Genomic DNA, 17,153 nt, shown 5'->3' on the forward strand with positions numbered 1-17,153 from the left:
AACCTCCATACTGTTCTCCATAGAGGCTGTACCAGTTCACATTCCCACCAGCAGTGCAAGAGTGTTCCCTTTTCTCCACACCCTCTCCAGTATTTATTGTTTCTAGATTTTTTGATGATGGCCATTCTGACTAGTGTGAGATGATATCTCATTGTAGTTTTGATTTGCATTTCTCTAATGATTAGTGATGTTGAGCATTCTTTCATGTGTTTGTTGGCAGTCTGTATATCTTCTTTGGAGAAATGTCTATTTAGGTCTTCTGCCCATTTTTGGATTGGGTTGTTTGTTTTTTTGCTATTGAGCTGCATGAGCTGCTTATAAATTTTGGAGATTAATCCTTTGTCAGTTGCTTCATTTGCAAATATTTTCTCCCATTCTGAGGGTTGTCTTTTGGTCTTGTTTATGGTTTCCTTTGCTGTGCAAAAGCTTTGAAGTTTCATTAGGTCCCATTTGTTTATTTTTGTTTTTATTTCCATTTCTCTAGGAGGTGGGTCCAAAAGGATCTTGCTGTGATTTATGTCATAGAGTGTTCTGCCTATGTTTTCCTCTAAGAGTTTGATAGTTTCTGGCCTTACATTTAGGTCTTTAATCCATTTTGAGCTTATTTTTGTGTATGAAACCCCATATTTTCTGAGACTGGTGGGACTGTGGCATATCTGGGCAGCTGTGAAGACAGACCATAACTGAAGAAATAAAGCAACAGTCAAGTCTGCCTTCAATGACCTTATAAAAGAAATGTTTAATTACCTGCACCATGCTGACTTATGATAAGGCAGTGAGAATTAAAGCGAGACTACATAACGAAAGGTGCTGCAATGTATTTCTAAACCTGAATATTGTAAAGACCCAGTGTACTGACATCCAGGTAAGCCTGCCAGTAGCTGTTACCTTTTACACAAATTGCCTTAAGGAAACAAGTGGGAGTTTGGCCACCCTTGAGCTTTTTTCCCCTTCTAGGCAGCACTACATTGGATGTGTCCTGAGTCTGAAAAGCACAAGCCTCATTCAAAGCCGTAATCTCTTTGCAGGCACATGTGGCTTGTACCCATAGGTCTTCATATAGCTGTGTGTAGCTTCCTACCTGAGGGGAGCTTCCTATATGCAGCTGCTGAAGACATTGCCTGTCCTAGAGCTTGATTAGAACCCAGAGGCTGCTGGAAACTGGCGGCTTTACTGGTTGAAGTGGTCCGCTGCTTTGATTTGGGATCTTTAACTGGTTTAGTCCAGACCAGTGCCTCCCCGACCTGGAGAGCAGCTCCCAACTTCTGGGCCATCTCCACCATCTTGTGCCCAAATGGGAAGGAAAAAAAAAAAGAGTCACAGGTCTGACCGGCAGAGACAAGCCTTATCCCAGGTCTTCAGTGGGCAGGTGGGGATTAGCTGAAATAGTGTCTGCTGTACTAGAGTTTGAGGGAGGAAACACTTACTGCAAAGAAATCATTCTCCAACAGCAGAGACCATATTGCCCTGAGTGGATGGCAAGGGAGTTCTTTAAAGGCTCTCAAACCCAACAATTCAAGTTTGGTGCACTGTTGGACTAAATTCCTGCCTTTCCTATGTGAGGAGAATGGGAGGAAACTACAAAGAGACATAATACAACTCATTTGAGCTGAGGTCTATCAATAATAGATAAAACTCAGTAAGCCTGAATTTCCTCTTATTATTTTCTTCCAGGAAAGTTTCTTCTCAAGCTGTTCTTAATTGAAGAATTCATGCCACTAGGAACGTCTAAGCCAAAACAGGCATGAGCCTATATAATACCTTATATTTGGGTTATTTGGGCTTGATTCAAAAGTCTTGTGACAGCTTGCTTATGACTCCTAGGAGCGAAGACTTACCTCCGGGTCAAATTCCAGAGAGCTGCTGTCCTTGAGTAGGTTGACTTTCTTCTCCATCTCCTGGTACTGGGCCAGGGCGCCCCTTTCCTCTCCCTGGTTGTACAGCAACACAGCATAGTTCAGGTTTACCAAAGGGTTACACCTGTGCAAACAGACAGCAATTCTTATGGAGCTGGGGCTTAGCAACACATGGTCATTTAGAGATCCTTCTCACTGCACAAAAACAAAACTGGCTAAGTACAGACAGCTCCACTCCACAGCAAGGTGGGGCACACACGTGTTGTGTGGACCTTTGGAGAAGAATCAGGGAATTAACTGCCCAACCAGCAAAGCAAGTACTGGGACCAAGCCTGACATCTCAGCCCTCAAAAGAGATGAAAAACAGGTCCCTACCCTGCTGCCTAACAGAGGCCAGTGGAATAAATCCCAGGATTTATTCTGAGCCCAGAGTCCCATGTGACATTCCAGCGAGCCCACAGCTATCAACAGCCCAAGCCCAGTGCCAGCTCTCACGTTCTCTGGCCTCCTGACTACTAAGGGCTGGAAATGTTTTCTCAGAAAGAGTCAGCGTCGGGCCCTGCGGAGCCACTTGGTGCTCAGGAGCCACGTTCTTCAGCACAGAGGCCCGCTGTGCACAGAGGCACGGGGAGCGAGCAGCTGGGCTGGCTCGGCAATGCCGGGGCCGTGGCGCCACCTCGCGGCTCTGCGGCGCCCAGCCCTCCCAGCAGCGTTCCCGACAGGGCGGCATACTTATCCAGGCGGACTGCTTCTGCGTAGGCTCTCCTGGCATTCTCTGTGTCTTCCAGATTGGTCAGAGCCACTGCAACGAAGAGAGTGAGGGCAGTGGCTGAAGAGCCCAGCGGAGAAAACACAGGCAATGTTTCAAGACGGCAGTTCGTTCAGCCGCCAAACCTAACTAACTCCTGCTGTGCCCGCCCAGCTCCTGGCACCACCGTCTGCGCAGCCACTCAGCTTGGATTCCAGGTATCATCTTGTTCAACGGCCCCCTCTCCACAGTTAGTCAGCGGCCGGGTTCCATGAATTCCATTTTTTACAGCTTCTCTGGTGACACTGCCCTGGTTTAGTCATGCCAGGCCTTCCGTTTTGCTCCCCGAGGGCACTGTCCTGCTTGCCACAGCGCAGGCTGCCAGGTATCTCGCTGAGACAAATCTGACCGCGTCACTGGCCTACTCAGGAATACTCACATGCTCACTGCTCTCCAGCACCCATAACCGTACCTTTAAACTCTTGTTTAACAACAGAACACTCTCCCTTTTTAAATCAGTATTTTCTGAAAGCCTGACCTATAACACAAACAACAGCAGAGCTGCTCTGGAAGCCCTGCGCGCTCCACCTCCCCAGCTGTTCATCTACTTCTACCAGACACAAGAGGAGATCTAGGAACACAGTTGGGAAAAACAGAGCCTCTGGGATCAAGGGTACAGTCCCTGTGCTGTACTCAATGGTCCTCCATACTCTGACGCCAGACTACCTCTCCTGACTCATCTCCCACCACGTGCCTACAACACCATTGCCCACTAATGGCCTGGTACCTCCTGCAGTTTCATGGCTGCATGCCTTTACTCAGGGACTTCTCAGCCATTCTGTACTACTGAATTCCAGCTTATCTTTTCACAACTCAGTGTGAAGACCATCTCTACTTTGCGAAGTTAGAATTGCTGCTTATGCCATACGGTACAGCTATTTGTTTACATTCCTGTATCCCATTATGACTGGGCTATCTTTGTATTCAGATAGCCCCCAAGTAACCACCACTCAATTGGCTTTTGCAACCTTTCTCTTATAAATCAGAACCTCACAGTAATGACCAAAACAAACAAACAAACAAAAACCAAAAAGACGCCTGAAGACTACTGTCAATGAGAACATGGAAACTGCTTTTAGGTATACATTTCTTAACTTTAGTATAAGGAGAAGTATCCCCCAGAAAGAATATTTAGTCAGTACTTTTATACTGTACTAGCAACAACAATAATAGACTAATTATATAATGACAACAAAACCAGTAGTTAACATTCATTGTGTCTAATCACGTAATCCTTTCATCAACCCTATGAGATATAGCTAGTAAGTAGTAGAGGCAGGACCCTACCTACAGCCCAAGATCTTAACACCTGATGATAACTGGAGCTTGGCTGGATTCAATACATGAACTGTCAGGGGAAAACCACTGTTAAAAGATGAACTAGAGACGAACCTGATTGAACCTGCTGGGCTCTGAGTGAAATTCCCCTAAGTGAGAAGCAACAAGGTGCTTTGTCATCTTTTTCTTTCATATTTCTTCAAACTCTAGAACAGTAATCCAGATTCCTATGGGATCTGCAAGGGAATGGCTTCTATGGGACATTTAACCACTGGCCTCCTATGATTCTAATTCATTTTTCCCTGAGTACAGAATGCGAAAGGGGTTCTTCACACAAATGTCTCTTACCAGCCAAGAGCATGTAGAGCTCCCCCATCTTTGGCTGGAAGTTGATGGCTGCACTGAGAAAATGGAAGGCTGATGCATACTGCTGCATAGTCAAGTGGACAAGGCCCAAATTATAGAGAATCTTCCAGTCGAAGGGTGCCAAGTAGTTGGCTCGTTTCAGGCAGCTGATAGCCTGGAGGAGAGAGCAGGCACTCAGTGAGAGGCTGGGTGGGGCAAGCTGGCAGAACCAGTAACTGAACACAAACCAGGAAAATGAGGAGACACTCACTGCCACGTATTTCTTCTTGCCAAAGAAACACATTCCAATGTTATTCCAGAGTGGAGGACTTTCTGGAACAGCACAAGCTACAATTCTGTATTTGGTGAGGGCAACATCAAATTCCCCATGGGTCTGCATCATGCTGCCTGCTGCCAAGATGGCCTGAAAACATGGGATGTGGAAAGTTGGTAATTCAGTCATTCCCAAAAGGCTGTTGCAGTGAAGTAGCCTTCCTGAGTACAGATACTCAGCAGGCCCATCAGCACTGGTGAGACTGAAAAGCTTCTTCCAGGGACCTGTATACTATATCCAAGCTATTGGAACAAACGCTCATGAAGAACACTCCCGCACCCCATACTGGCTCTCTTCGGCGTAATACAGAAAAGTCACTGACTTTACCCAGCTTATTTCTTTCCTACTGGTGGCCAGGGGAGTCACTATTTCAGAGTATCAGGGCCCTGTAAGTAAAAAGCACCTTTAACCTGTTCCCTACAGCCCCTACTTGGTACACCGAGTGCTCTAGACAACTCAGGTGCACCTGTCTTTGGCCACTAAAGGTGCAGCTCCTTCTGCCACAGGGCAGAGGGTGAGTCAGCCTTAGGCTTCACTGATCAAGCTTTTCATGTCTCTAAGGAAAAGGGTTAAGGTGGGGTGCTAAGTCAGGCTAATACGACTTCCAAGATAGGACTGAGTCCGTACTGTTAACAGCCCGTTTTGCTGCATCTCCCTCAGTGATACATATCCACATGATGATCTCCTCCTCCCCAAAGTCCTATCTGGACAAGAGTTGTAATCTCAGATTCCTGAGGAATCAAGTCATTTCAGCAGACAGTATAGAGGCTCTGCCAATTTCCTAAGTAACATATAGAACTTCACCTGCACTACAGTTTTGCTTTCTGCACAAGTTAACAGGCCCAGTATAACAAACGTGCTCTTTTAGAAGATAAGACACTTTACAGTATTTTCAAATGAGAGCCACGTTTATTTATAACTTTTCTAAGGAAAAAGTACTTTCTCAGGTATACAGAACGCTTTCTAGGGCCAGATCACCTCTAGGAGTGGTGGGACCATCTGTGTGAAGGCTCTTGGGTTTGACAGCCTGCAATACCTTGTAGTTGGTGGGGTCGTAAGTCAGTGCATTTCCAAGATGTTCAAATGCCTTCTGGTAAATGCCGAGCTTGGGGAAAAAGCAAAAGCCAGAGAATTACATTGCAGGGGACGGTAGTTAAGGAGACTGGCCAACCACACCCTCATCAGACACACCCTGACTTTTCCGGGTTCTTCGGACAGAAAAAGAGCTACAGATACCGGGTTCTTAAAAAAGGAAATTAAGATCCCCACGTTTGTTTTCCCTACTATTTCGTTGATTTGTCCCCTAATAAGGTCAAAGTAGCTGTTTGCCAGGAACAGCCTCATCCACACTAGCGCTGTTCCACCCAAGGCCTCTTGGCAGGAAATGGGCTGGTTCGCCGCATTTCCCCTGGGGCCAGCCTCCCAAGCCAGAGCCCGGGAAGGCCCAGGGTTAAGCTCCTTTGAAAGAAAACGGAAACAGACGAAAAGGCTACCACAGATGCAGGGCTGGAGGCAGGATCAGCTAAGAGGGGAACCTGGGGCATCGACGGGGTGTGGGGGGCAGGGAGAAGCCCTGAGGGATCCCTGGGTCCCAGGGCCTCAGGCAGACACAGAACAGCGATGGGGCCAAGAGAATCCCACCCATACTCGGGAACGTGGAGGGGATCTAGACAGTGCTTTGCCTTCTCTCTTTTCTAGAGGACGTGGCTGGGAAGAAGGAACAACAGAAATGGCCTTTGCCCCAAAGCCCTAGCGGTACCACAGCTTCTCCTCCCACCACAAAATGCCAGCCCCTCTGATCCCAGTTATTTCTCGTATGTGTTCTTGCCTTGGTTGGATAAGAATTATAATTGCACTAGGCTCAAACAGATTTATTTGCTTCTGATTTGAATGCTGAAAACTAAGTTAATTCCTTTAGCAGACAAAGAATATCAAATGCAGAGAGTAAAGTTCATGTCCTTCTTATGGCCTTTAGTAAGTTGTGTTAAAGTAAAAATGCAGGAAAACCACAACACACACAAACCCAAAAGCACTTCTAACGTCAATGCATGGATGAGCAAAGAATTCCTCTTACCTGGAGGTAGAGTAATCCTAAAGTTGTGAGAAGTTCTGTATTTTCTGGTGAGAACCTGCAACACAGAGATGCTCAGAGGGAAACAAGATGTGTATGAGAGACACTAAGATACACACGTAGTAACTCCCCCTTGTGCACTACCTGAGACACCACCGCGCCTCCCACTTCCCGTAGGGACTCAAAGGGATTTGGGAATTTCCTTCAAAGTAGGTCACCTCAACCCTAGCTACAGGGAGGACTGCTCAGCAAGAAAGAATGGGACTTGGGGCCTTCCCTGGTGGCACAGTGGTTGAGAGTCCGCCTGCTGATGCAGGGGACACGGGTTCGTGCCCCGGTCCAGGAGGATCCCGCGGCTGGGCCCGTGAGCCGTGGCCGCTGAGCCTGCGCATCCGGAGCCTGTGCTCCGCAATGGGAGAGGCCACAGCAGTGAGAGGCCCGCGTACTGCAAAAAAAAGAATGGGACTTGGAACCCAGACTCCTTTCGCAGGACGTTTTCTTAGGGCCAAAGTCCTTAGAAAGAACCTATGGGATATTTTGTGCCACTGCCTTGATTACACTGATAGAATTCAAGAATAATGCCCTGTAAACCAAGTCAGTCTAGAACACACACAGTTTTAGCCCTTTCCCTCTTGTGAGATTTTTTTTCCCTGTTCTCACTGCACTCAATGCCAGTCAGCATAATTTCCCATGTGATTTAGGATCCCAAGGCCCCTAATGCTCTGCTCTCCACATTAAACAAAAAGCCACACTAAACAGCCAAACTAAAGAAGGAAGACACATACCCGCTCTAGGAAAGAATTAGCTGTTGGCTTTGTGGAGTAAACACCGGCTTAAGTAAAAGATTATCTGCCTTTCCAATCCCTCAATGACATTTGCCTTTGTCACAAAACAAAAGCAACACTGAGCTCACAGGATCTGACTACAGGAATCACTAGACAGCTTCAACAGTGAAAATGACAGAAGGTGAAGAACAGTGTCTCCCGTTTCTAAGGAATGAGGTAGGGTGCTGGTTACCTCTGGGGAGACCAGAACCACAGGGGCCAAAGCCCCAGCCCGGGGAAGCCTGAGCTGGCCAGACAGAGCTTACTCAGTTCAACTGAGTATTCACCCTTCACTTTCTGCCATAAATACCCAACCTGATCATTTCCTCCCCCAGAGCAAGTAAGTAACTTCCATGATTCTGGTGGGTGTCCATCCCCCCACCAAAACATGACTACTCTCTCCAAAGCTGCGGGTCATAAACAATGGTTTCTATAATCTCAGTGAGGCTCCAAATGCTCAGCTGCCCTCTCTTCTCCTTTGAGAATTTCAGTGACTTAAGTCCTTGACCAGCCACTAGAAGAATGTGTGAGCTAATGTAATTTATGTGAGCTAATGAGCTCAAAGAGCCAACTTACAGAATGCAGGGGTCAGGGGTCAAAGCTTCCACCCAGCACCAAAGAGACTTCAACATAACGCTACATGGCCTCCTTCCTACTTGTCCATATAAACAGCCTCTTGATGACAGAAGTCTCTTTTGTAGCTTAACAAACCAAAGGATTTTTATGTCTTTTCAGATATAAAATATGGTTGAAGAAAATTCCAAAAGCAGTCTTATGACTAATATAACCAGAAAAGTTACTATCATGGTAGAAGACAAAGGTAATTAACAAATTAATAGAAATCTAAGTTTAGTTCAAAGTCTAATTATCAGGAGTAACAGGCTTTGTGGCCTTAAACCAGAGATGAGGCATTCTCTTAACTGACCAAACAAATGAGACACTACAGCATTTTGCTACAGCTCCTCCCACTTAAAACAAACCCAAGACCCCAGACAGAAAAGACAAGATAGCATGTGTCCCTAGAAAAGAAACACAGAACACCACACTGGGAAAGCCAGGCAGTTACGTTTTCAAGGGGGATTTGGCCGACCCTAATGATATTTTTCAAAAGCATGATATTGGTCTCTGGCTAATAAGGCCAGATCTTTATTACTCAATCAGGAGATTTCTCTCCCTAATATCCTGAAACACAAGATCTTTTATAAAGTTTAAAACCACAATGGCAAACTGCCAGCTGACTCCAAAATCTCTTTCCTTCCTCCTAAGCACATCTGGCCACCTCCCTTGCAGCTAGATGTGGCCACCTCACTAATTTCAAACCACAGAATGTCAGCAGGAATGATGTGTGCAACTTCCTACTTATTCAGTACTTAGCTTCCTATACCACGTCCCCCGACCACAGCCTGGAGCACAGATGCTACAGTAAGTCAGCTGCAACCATGCAGGTGAAGGCAACAACCTAACGAATGATGAGGAAGGAACATGGAAGGAACCTGGATCCCAGACTGATCTTGTGGAGCAAAGCTGCCCACCTAGGCTAGACCAGCTACACTGATGGGTGAGGAAGAAACATGTCTGTCTTCCTTACTTAAACCATCGGGAGCTCTAAACCTTAGCTTAACAGTAACTCTGGCTCCTACAACTCACAATGTGTAACCAGTCACACGTGTTCTCTCTTAGACTTGGGAGTTCATGTCTACTCCCATTTTTGTTTTAGTTTCTCGCTGCTCTGAAGGAACAGACACACTTACTCCACTGCTTTCTTGTAGATTTCGATGGCCTTGTCCAAGTCTCCCTCCAGCAAGTGGATCTTGCCCAGCATTATGTAAGTCAGATCATGCCTGTTAAGGTGTAGGGCATTGTGCAACTGGTCTTGTGCCTAACAAGATTGACAGAGTAAAGAGAACCAGATCACTACCATGAAAGGACAATGACCCTGTATGGCTAATGTAAAGACAGAGCTCCTGCTATACTAATAATGTAGGAATATCACATTTCAGCAAATGCCCCATTACCCAAAAAACTAAAACATACCCAAACCGTGCTTGCTCACAGGACAGCTGGCAACATGGAGTGTCTGCCTCTAGAGCCACTTGGGAGGCTTGTACAGATGATTAAACTTTTTGAGTGTTTTCTGCTTTTTGATATTCACACCCATGACTCATATTTCGTAAGTCAAAAGGGATATCATGGTCTGCCCCAAACTCGACCCCAGCTGCACCGCTGACCAAATGCGCACCCTTCCCCAGGGTGGACCTCATTTTCCTCACCAATATTTTGATGAATGAATGAATCCTCATTTATTCATTCAACATGTATTCATCAAGTGCCTGTTGCTCTAGGTACTAGTATACCAGAGCTAACGCAAGAGCTTATGTCCTCGTAGATGATGAAAAGGGCTTCGTTTAGTCCTTCACTGATTCAACAAGTATTTCTATAAATGTCAGGTACTGTATTTGCTTAGCCTGTAGGCTTTATAGTAAAATCTAAATATAATGCTTCTCCTCCATACAGGTCTGACCAAAAACCAATTCCACCTCTCCCTGGGCTCAAAATAATCCTGTGAAAAGATATGTACTTACTTGAAATATCCTCTGAAGAGAGAAAGCTCCTAACCAAATATGTAACACTGAAGATCTAGATCTGCCCAGAAAACCTAAGGGACCCACTAAATATGTATATTTTATTTACATAGATATAGGTATTATTTATTTTTATATATCTCACAAGAGCAAAAGTTATTCTCATACCTCAACTGCTGATGTACAGGGTTTTTTTCATACCCCTGAGGGACTGATTAGGTTGCATCAGTTTACAAATTGATATATATTAAACACTGTCAAATGGGTATCAACTAATTCAGATTCTCAGTCCTGTCAGCACTGGAGAAAGGAGAATAAAACTTCATGATCACTAAGTGGGAGCTTTATGAAGGAAACTCTACCCAACCCCACTATCATTAACTTTTAGAGTTCTCTATAATTTGGTCTATCCCTCAATTAAGATATATACATTTTTTCCCTTACTGAGTACCAGGGTAAGCGCAAATGTTTTATCTGATGTAAGAGCCTTAGGCACTACAGCCTAATCACAATGAAATATAAAAATGAAACATCAAAATCTCACACGGAAAATAACCTTAAAAACAAACTCTCAGAAATCAAATCTATTTAAGATTAAAAATTCATTTCCAATGACCTTAAAAACTAAAATCTGTTGCCACTGGAGCATAAGATAGCTCACAAGGTCATAATTACACTTTTAAGACTTACAGGTCCACTTTTTGATATCTAAGTTTTATTGAACATTTGTGTTTCCATTCTGGAAAACTAAACTAGGGGATGGAAAATAAGAAGAGAGGAAGAAAGCAATTAGATTGCCATTCCCTAATAATATTTCTAGAATTTGTCACTTTCTTGTTAAAAGCAGGGAAAAAAAAAACCATGACTAGTGACAAACGAGAAGAAAAATGGGGATAAATGTATATGGCAGTTTCAATTTTTACTTCTAAGAATCTCGGCAAGCAGTAGGAATAATACAAAATGAGCAATGGCACCTCTGTAACAAGTGTACCCTCAGTGAAATCCCCAGCCAACCGCTCAGCCACCACCACCATTTCTATAAATTACCTTGTCCAACTGTTTCAGGTAAATGTAGCAAACTCCTAGGTTATGACAGATCTCCTACACACAAAAGAAAGGAAAACAACTTACTAAGTTCCACAGTAACTATTAGAGTGAAACAACAGGCGTCTAGAGATTATTATTGCTTGGCAAAATTTAAACTTTAAAACATGCACTATGGTTAATTTTTTACTTGAATCTTAAACAGATTATAAGAGATAAAAGCAGAATAAACCAGTGATCTTCCTGGGTCTATTTAGTACCTTGGGGTGCATGCCCAGCCCATTCCTACACCTTTTTTCCTCTAAGAGCTGCTCACTGAACAGCTTTGTCCCCTCTTCTCAGAAGAGACTACCACAGCCCCTTCTCCAGCCCTAAGGAGGTGTGTGTGTGTGTCAGTCGGAGTCCTTTTCCTAGGAATCTAGGAATTCACTAGGTGGTATGGACTTGGGGACTGACAGCGCCATCTGGAGGCCACTAGTATGGAATACACAGATGTAATTGGAGCCGATCTTCAGAAGACTACAGCACAGGTCAGCAAACTCTGGCCCACCGGCCAAATCCATCCTCTGCTTTTTTCTGCAAATCAAGTTGTACTGGAACACAGCCACAACCGCTTGTTATGTATCGTCTACAGTTCTTTCACACTAGAACTTCAGAGTCAAGTAGCTGCAACAAAGACTGTATAAATCCACAAAGCTTAAAATATTTACTAACCTGCCCTTTACAAAAAAAAATTTGCCAACCTCTGATCTACAGAAAGAAAATAAATCAAGCAGAAGAAATGCAGAGCAGCTACCTTGGTTGCTGACATCTTTCCAGTTCTAGTTCACCGCAAGACCAATCTGTATTTCCTGACCTTGTGTGTTCTGTAAAATCTCTCGAACGCCCTTATATTAAACCTCCCTTTATTTAAGGCAGCTTTAGAGAAAGGAAAATACAAGGGTGAGAAAACTGCTCCTGGGAAACAGTAAGGACCGTCTTGTTAGTAGTGGGGAGGTGGAGAAGCACATTCAGACCCAGAAGTGTCCCTCTCGGAAGAAACATGAACCTTATAGGGCTCAGAGACAACAACTGGTTTAATGTTTTCCAAGTTCCCTAACATAACAACAACAAAATAGCAATCAGTGATTCTATGCCAGATGTTTTTCATATACATTACTTTAATTTTCCCAGCAAATCTGTAACATAATCTAACTATTCTGATTTCAGAGGTAAGAAAATGGAAGCTCAGAGAAGTTAAGTAGTTTGCCTAACTTAGGTCAAAAAGTGTCAGCACTGGGATTTTCTTTTCTTAGTTCTAAATCTTAAAGAATTTCAACCATATATAAATATAGACAGAATCACCATGTACTCGTCATCCTGCTCCAACAATCATCCAATCCATACCCCCCCATCTCTCCCACTACTTTTGTAAGCAAATACCAGATAGTATCACATTTTATCCACAAATATTTCAGTATGTATTTCTAAAGGATAAGATCTCTCTTTTTTTAAGCTACCCACAATACCATTATCATACTTGAAAAAAAATTAGTAACTGCTGATACTGAATCATGTTCAAATTTCTGATGAATGTCTCACATTACAAAAAAATTATTTTTTCTTCAATCACGATCGAGGGACTTCCCTGGTGGTCCAGTGGGTAAGACTCGGCACTCCCAATGCAGGGGGCCAGGGTTCGATCCCTGGTCAGGGAACTAGATCCCACATGCGTGCTGCAACTGAGAGTCCGCATGCCGCAACAAAGATCCCATATGCCGCAACTAAGACCTGGCTCAGCATGCATGCATGCATGCATACATACATTTATTTTTAAAAAGTCATAATCCAAATAATTTCCACACATTGCAAAGCACTGGGATTTGAACTCAGGCCTGTCTCTAAAACTTGTATACCAGACTTCCCTGGTGGTCCAGTGGTTAATAATCCACCTGCCAATGCAGGGGACAGGGGTTCGATCCCTGGTCTGGAAAGATCCCACATGCCGCAGGGCAGCTAAGCCCATGCGCCACAACCACTGAGCCCATGTTCTAGAGCCCACAAGCCGCAACTACTGAGCCCATGTGCCACAACTACTGAAGCCTGCGTGCTCTGGGGCCCACATGCCACAACTACTGAGCCCACATGCTGCAATTACTGAAACCTGTGCACCTAGAGCCCGTGCTCCACAACAAAAGAAGCCACTGCAATAAGAAGCCCACACACCGCAACAAGGAGTAGCCCCCGCTCGCCAAAACTAGAGAAAGCCCACAAGCAGCAACGAAGACCCAGCTCAGCCAAAAAATAAATTTTTTCAAATAAAACTTGTATACCTTCCACTTCATCACCCTATAAGAATATACACAGGGAGCTGGAGAGGAGAAATGTAGCCCTACTTGTCCTTTAAATGTACTGGAAGGTAACTAACCCGTAACCTTTTTAAATCATTTCTCATAGATATTATTTGAGAAAGCAGTAGCAATATGCCTTAAACAAACTGACAACCAAGAAAATTTTTGAAATTTGAAAAGGAAACTAGAACAAATCAGAGTTAAATCCTGTCTTTCATGGGGTGAGAAGATGCAGCAGACATCCTGCAAGGGCAATTGGTACAGTGGAAAGATCACAGGCCGAAAGTGAGGAATCCTAGATTCTAGGCCTGAATTCTGGCTCTGGTTCTGCCACTACCTCACTGTGTGCCCTTCAGCAAGTCACTCCATCTCCCAAAGCCTCAGCTTCCTCATCTATCAATACGGGAAATTCTCCCTACTTAACAGCTGTTCCACAAGTCAAATGAGATCATGGCGGGAGGAATTATTATTCCCCTGCTGCGGCCAGACTGTGGAATACCCTGATGAGTCGAAGGAAGTAGGGCTACAAGGTTTGCTACAGGCCACAGGCACTCATGAAGCATGTAAGGCAGAGAGTGGCTGTTTGGGGAATGACCACCTCTACTGGCACCAATGGACTGGTTATCCCAGGTGAGTCAGTAATACCAAATGAGCTCTTTCAACCAACTGGACAAACTGAAAGACATTCTCCATTCCCCCTGTCCTGTCCCTGAGCTCTCCTGTCTCACTTCCTCTCTGTCTCCATCTATGGGCTCACTTTCTCTTCAGCTTAGCCCTTCAAACTGTTTTTTCCAGGATTCCATCCTCAGCTCACTGCAGAGTGAGCTCATCCAATTTCATTGTTTTAATTATCACCTTTAAGTTGTTGACTCCAAAATGTGTATCTGTAGCCCAGAACACTTGAGTTTCAGATTTCTATATCCAGCCATGTATTGGATCATCTCAATTTAGATATCCTACCAGAAGGTACAATTCATCATGTCCATAATCTTCTAAAAGACAGGACTTAACTCTGATTTGTTATCATCACCCTCTCCCAAAACTTGCTCCTCTTCCTTCCTGTATTTCCTATTCTAGTTGATTGTCCCATAAACCACCAATCCATCTTTGCATCTGCAGCCCAGTGCCTGGCACACAGACGTTCATTTGTTGAAAGAAGGACTAAGTGAATGAAACGGCAACTCCATTTTCCTTTATCTGTAGCTTTACTTTGGCCTTTGGCTATAAAATACTCAATGGCATAAAGACGTAAACATCTCAGTCTTTAGACCTGCAGAAGAAAAGTGACTGACAAAAATAATAGTGCTGTGGGACTTCCCTGGTGGCACAGTGGTTAAGACTCCACACTCCCAATGCAGGGGGCTGGGGTTTGATCCCTGGTCAGGGAACTAGATCCCACGTGCATGCCGCAACTAAGAGTTCGCATGCCACAACTAAGGAGGCCACGTGATGCAACTAAGGAGCTAGCAAGCTGCAACTAAGGAGCCCGCCTGCCGCAACTAAGACCCAGTGCAACCAAATGAATAAATATTTTTAAAAAATAATAATAATGATAGTGCCATAAGAACTGCAGGGAAAACCCATGCTAGCTCTTTCTACTAATCAATCTAATCCTTCACTCTTAGATATGTCTTTCTAAGAATCATCAGATATTCTGAAAAAACCAATAGCATGAAAAAGAAGAACCAAAACAGAGGAAGAAAAAGATAATTGTGGAAAGCAGAACAGAACTTCAAAGGGTCAGAGACATAGAGAGGCTGCTTCAAGAAAAGACAAAGTTCTTAGAAATTAAAAATATAATTACTGAAATAAAAAATATTGAACAGGTAGGCTAAATAACAGAATGTGAATATAGCTAAAAACAGAAGTGATGATCTGGAAGATAAGACTGAGGAAATGTCTCTGAATGTACAGCAAAGACAAGGAGGTAGAAAATATGAGAAGCAAGTTAGGAGACAAGTAGAACAGGTACAGAACACGTCTGATAGAGTAGAAAACAGTGTGGCAAATGCTGCTAGTTATTTACCTAACATTCACTCTCTCTGTTTACCTTACCAACAGAACCCTAATTTTGTTTAGAGTGACAATATATTTCCCAACCTTCCTTACAAAAGGGGTAGTTGGTGTGATGTAAGTGAAAGTCTGTTGGGGATTTCTGGTAAAATTATACTTCCTTGATGAAGGTTATGTCCTTTTCTCTTTGTTGCTTCCTCTTTCTCCCTACCTAGAATGACGATGTGATGTTAGAGCTGCAGCAGTCATCTTGTAACCATGAAGAAAAAGCCTCAGCATTGACATTGTTGGACCACCAAATCAATGTCGGCAACTACTTACCTGGATTTCTTGTTTCGTAAGAAAAAAATAAACTCCTAATTTATAAAGCCAATGTTTGGTTTTTTTTTTTTTTTTTTTTTTGCGGTATGCGGGCCTCTCACTGTTGTGGCCTCCCCCGTTGCGGAGCACAGGCTCCGGACGCGCAGGCTCCGGACGCGCAGGCTCAGCGGCCATGGCCCACGGGCCCAGCCGCCCCGCGGCACATGGGATCCTCCCAGACCGGGGCACGAACCCGTATCCCCTGCATCGGCAGGCGGACTCCCAACCACTTGCGCCACCAGGGAGGCCCAAAGCCAATGTTTAATAAAATGTTTTGTTGCAGTTACACACAATCCCTAACTGATACAAAGAGACAACAGAGAGGAAAAAATAATCAAAGAACTACTCAAAAAAAAAAAAAAAAAAAAAACACCTTGCTGACCCGAAGAAAGGCAAGGGTCTTCCAAGTGAAAGAGCCAACTGAATGTCCACACATAAGGGGGATAAAAGAGAAAAGAAACACGTCTAGACAACTATTACTGACATTTCAGAACTCCAATGATAGAAAATCCTCAAAGCTTCTAGAGAGGAAAGTGGGGTTATCAACAAGAACCAGACTGGTAACAGACTGCTCATCAACAACACTGACAGCCAGAAAACTAGGCAGCAATGTCTGCTGAGTTATGAGGAAACATGATTTTTGATCTTATACCCAGCCAAATCATCGATCAAGTGTGAGGATAAAATAAAGACAGTTTTGGCATGTAAGAATTCAGTAATAACAAAAGACAGCCATATGATAAATGGAGCCATTAGCATGTCACTAATAACGAAGTTCCCTACTTACCCAATCTTTCTGGTTAAGTTTAGCTGCTTCATTATATACTTCAGTGGCAGCTTTATGTTTTCCCAATAGAAATCTAAGGGAAGAAACACATTTCCTGTGATTATTAACACAAAGCTTTTACGAGACTATAACCCCACCAGGCCCACATCTGACTCATGCTCCAGCCAGCAGAGAATTCGGACGCCTCTTCCCTGTAAGCTGGCTGTACTGGTTTAGCCAGTGTGGCTGCTGCACACCAACAGCAGAAGCTCTCGTGGTAGGGACAGAGTTGGTTCCAAGGCCTTGGGCCTATTCTACACCAATTTTAGTGGAAGTCTTCTGTAATTTATTTTCTACAATACACTACAAATGTAGACCAAAAAAGAAACAAGCCAAACTAATTACCATGTTAAACAAAAACTGCCACAATTTTTCATCATGATCTATTATTAGGGACAGGCCCTTCTCTCCCAAACTAAGTCTCTTTCCTTGATACTGGATCATCATTCTGGAGACACAGGGGAAAATCAGCCTCTATGCAA

The 17,153-nt window shown here is 44.0% G+C and overlaps 1 protein-coding gene across 2 annotated transcripts in view; it reads right to left on the reverse strand.

Annotated features, from left to right (window-relative positions):
• The window catches only part of BBS4 (Bardet-Biedl syndrome 4), a 60,994-nt gene that overhangs the window by 1,710 nt on the left and 42,131 nt on the right, over positions 1-17,153 (reverse strand). Inside the window, exons 6-15 of one of the 2 annotated variants that reach the window (XM_060097054.1) lie at positions 16,633-16,705; positions 11,146-11,199; positions 9,268-9,395; positions 6,696-6,750; positions 5,658-5,726; positions 4,559-4,711; positions 4,291-4,462; positions 2,589-2,658; positions 1,839-1,980; positions 1,082-1,283 (exon numbers count right to left, since the gene is read on the reverse strand). In XM_060097054.1, the coding sequence (XP_059953037.1) occupies positions 1,082-1,283; positions 1,839-1,980; positions 2,589-2,658; positions 4,291-4,462; positions 4,559-4,711; positions 5,658-5,726; positions 6,696-6,750; positions 9,268-9,395; positions 11,146-11,199; positions 16,633-16,705 (1,118 nt within the window). The remainder of the gene's footprint in view (positions 1-1,081; positions 1,284-1,838; positions 1,981-2,588; positions 2,659-4,290; positions 4,463-4,558; positions 4,712-5,657; positions 5,727-6,695; positions 6,751-9,267; positions 9,396-11,145; positions 11,200-16,632; positions 16,706-17,153) is intronic. The other variant, XM_060097055.1, reaches the window with a different exon arrangement.

This window comes from Mesoplodon densirostris, chromosome 4, assembly GCF_025265405.1.
Source record: "Mesoplodon densirostris isolate mMesDen1 chromosome 4, mMesDen1 primary haplotype, whole genome shotgun sequence".
NCBI lineage: Eukaryota > Metazoa > Chordata > Mammalia > Artiodactyla > Ziphiidae > Mesoplodon > Mesoplodon densirostris.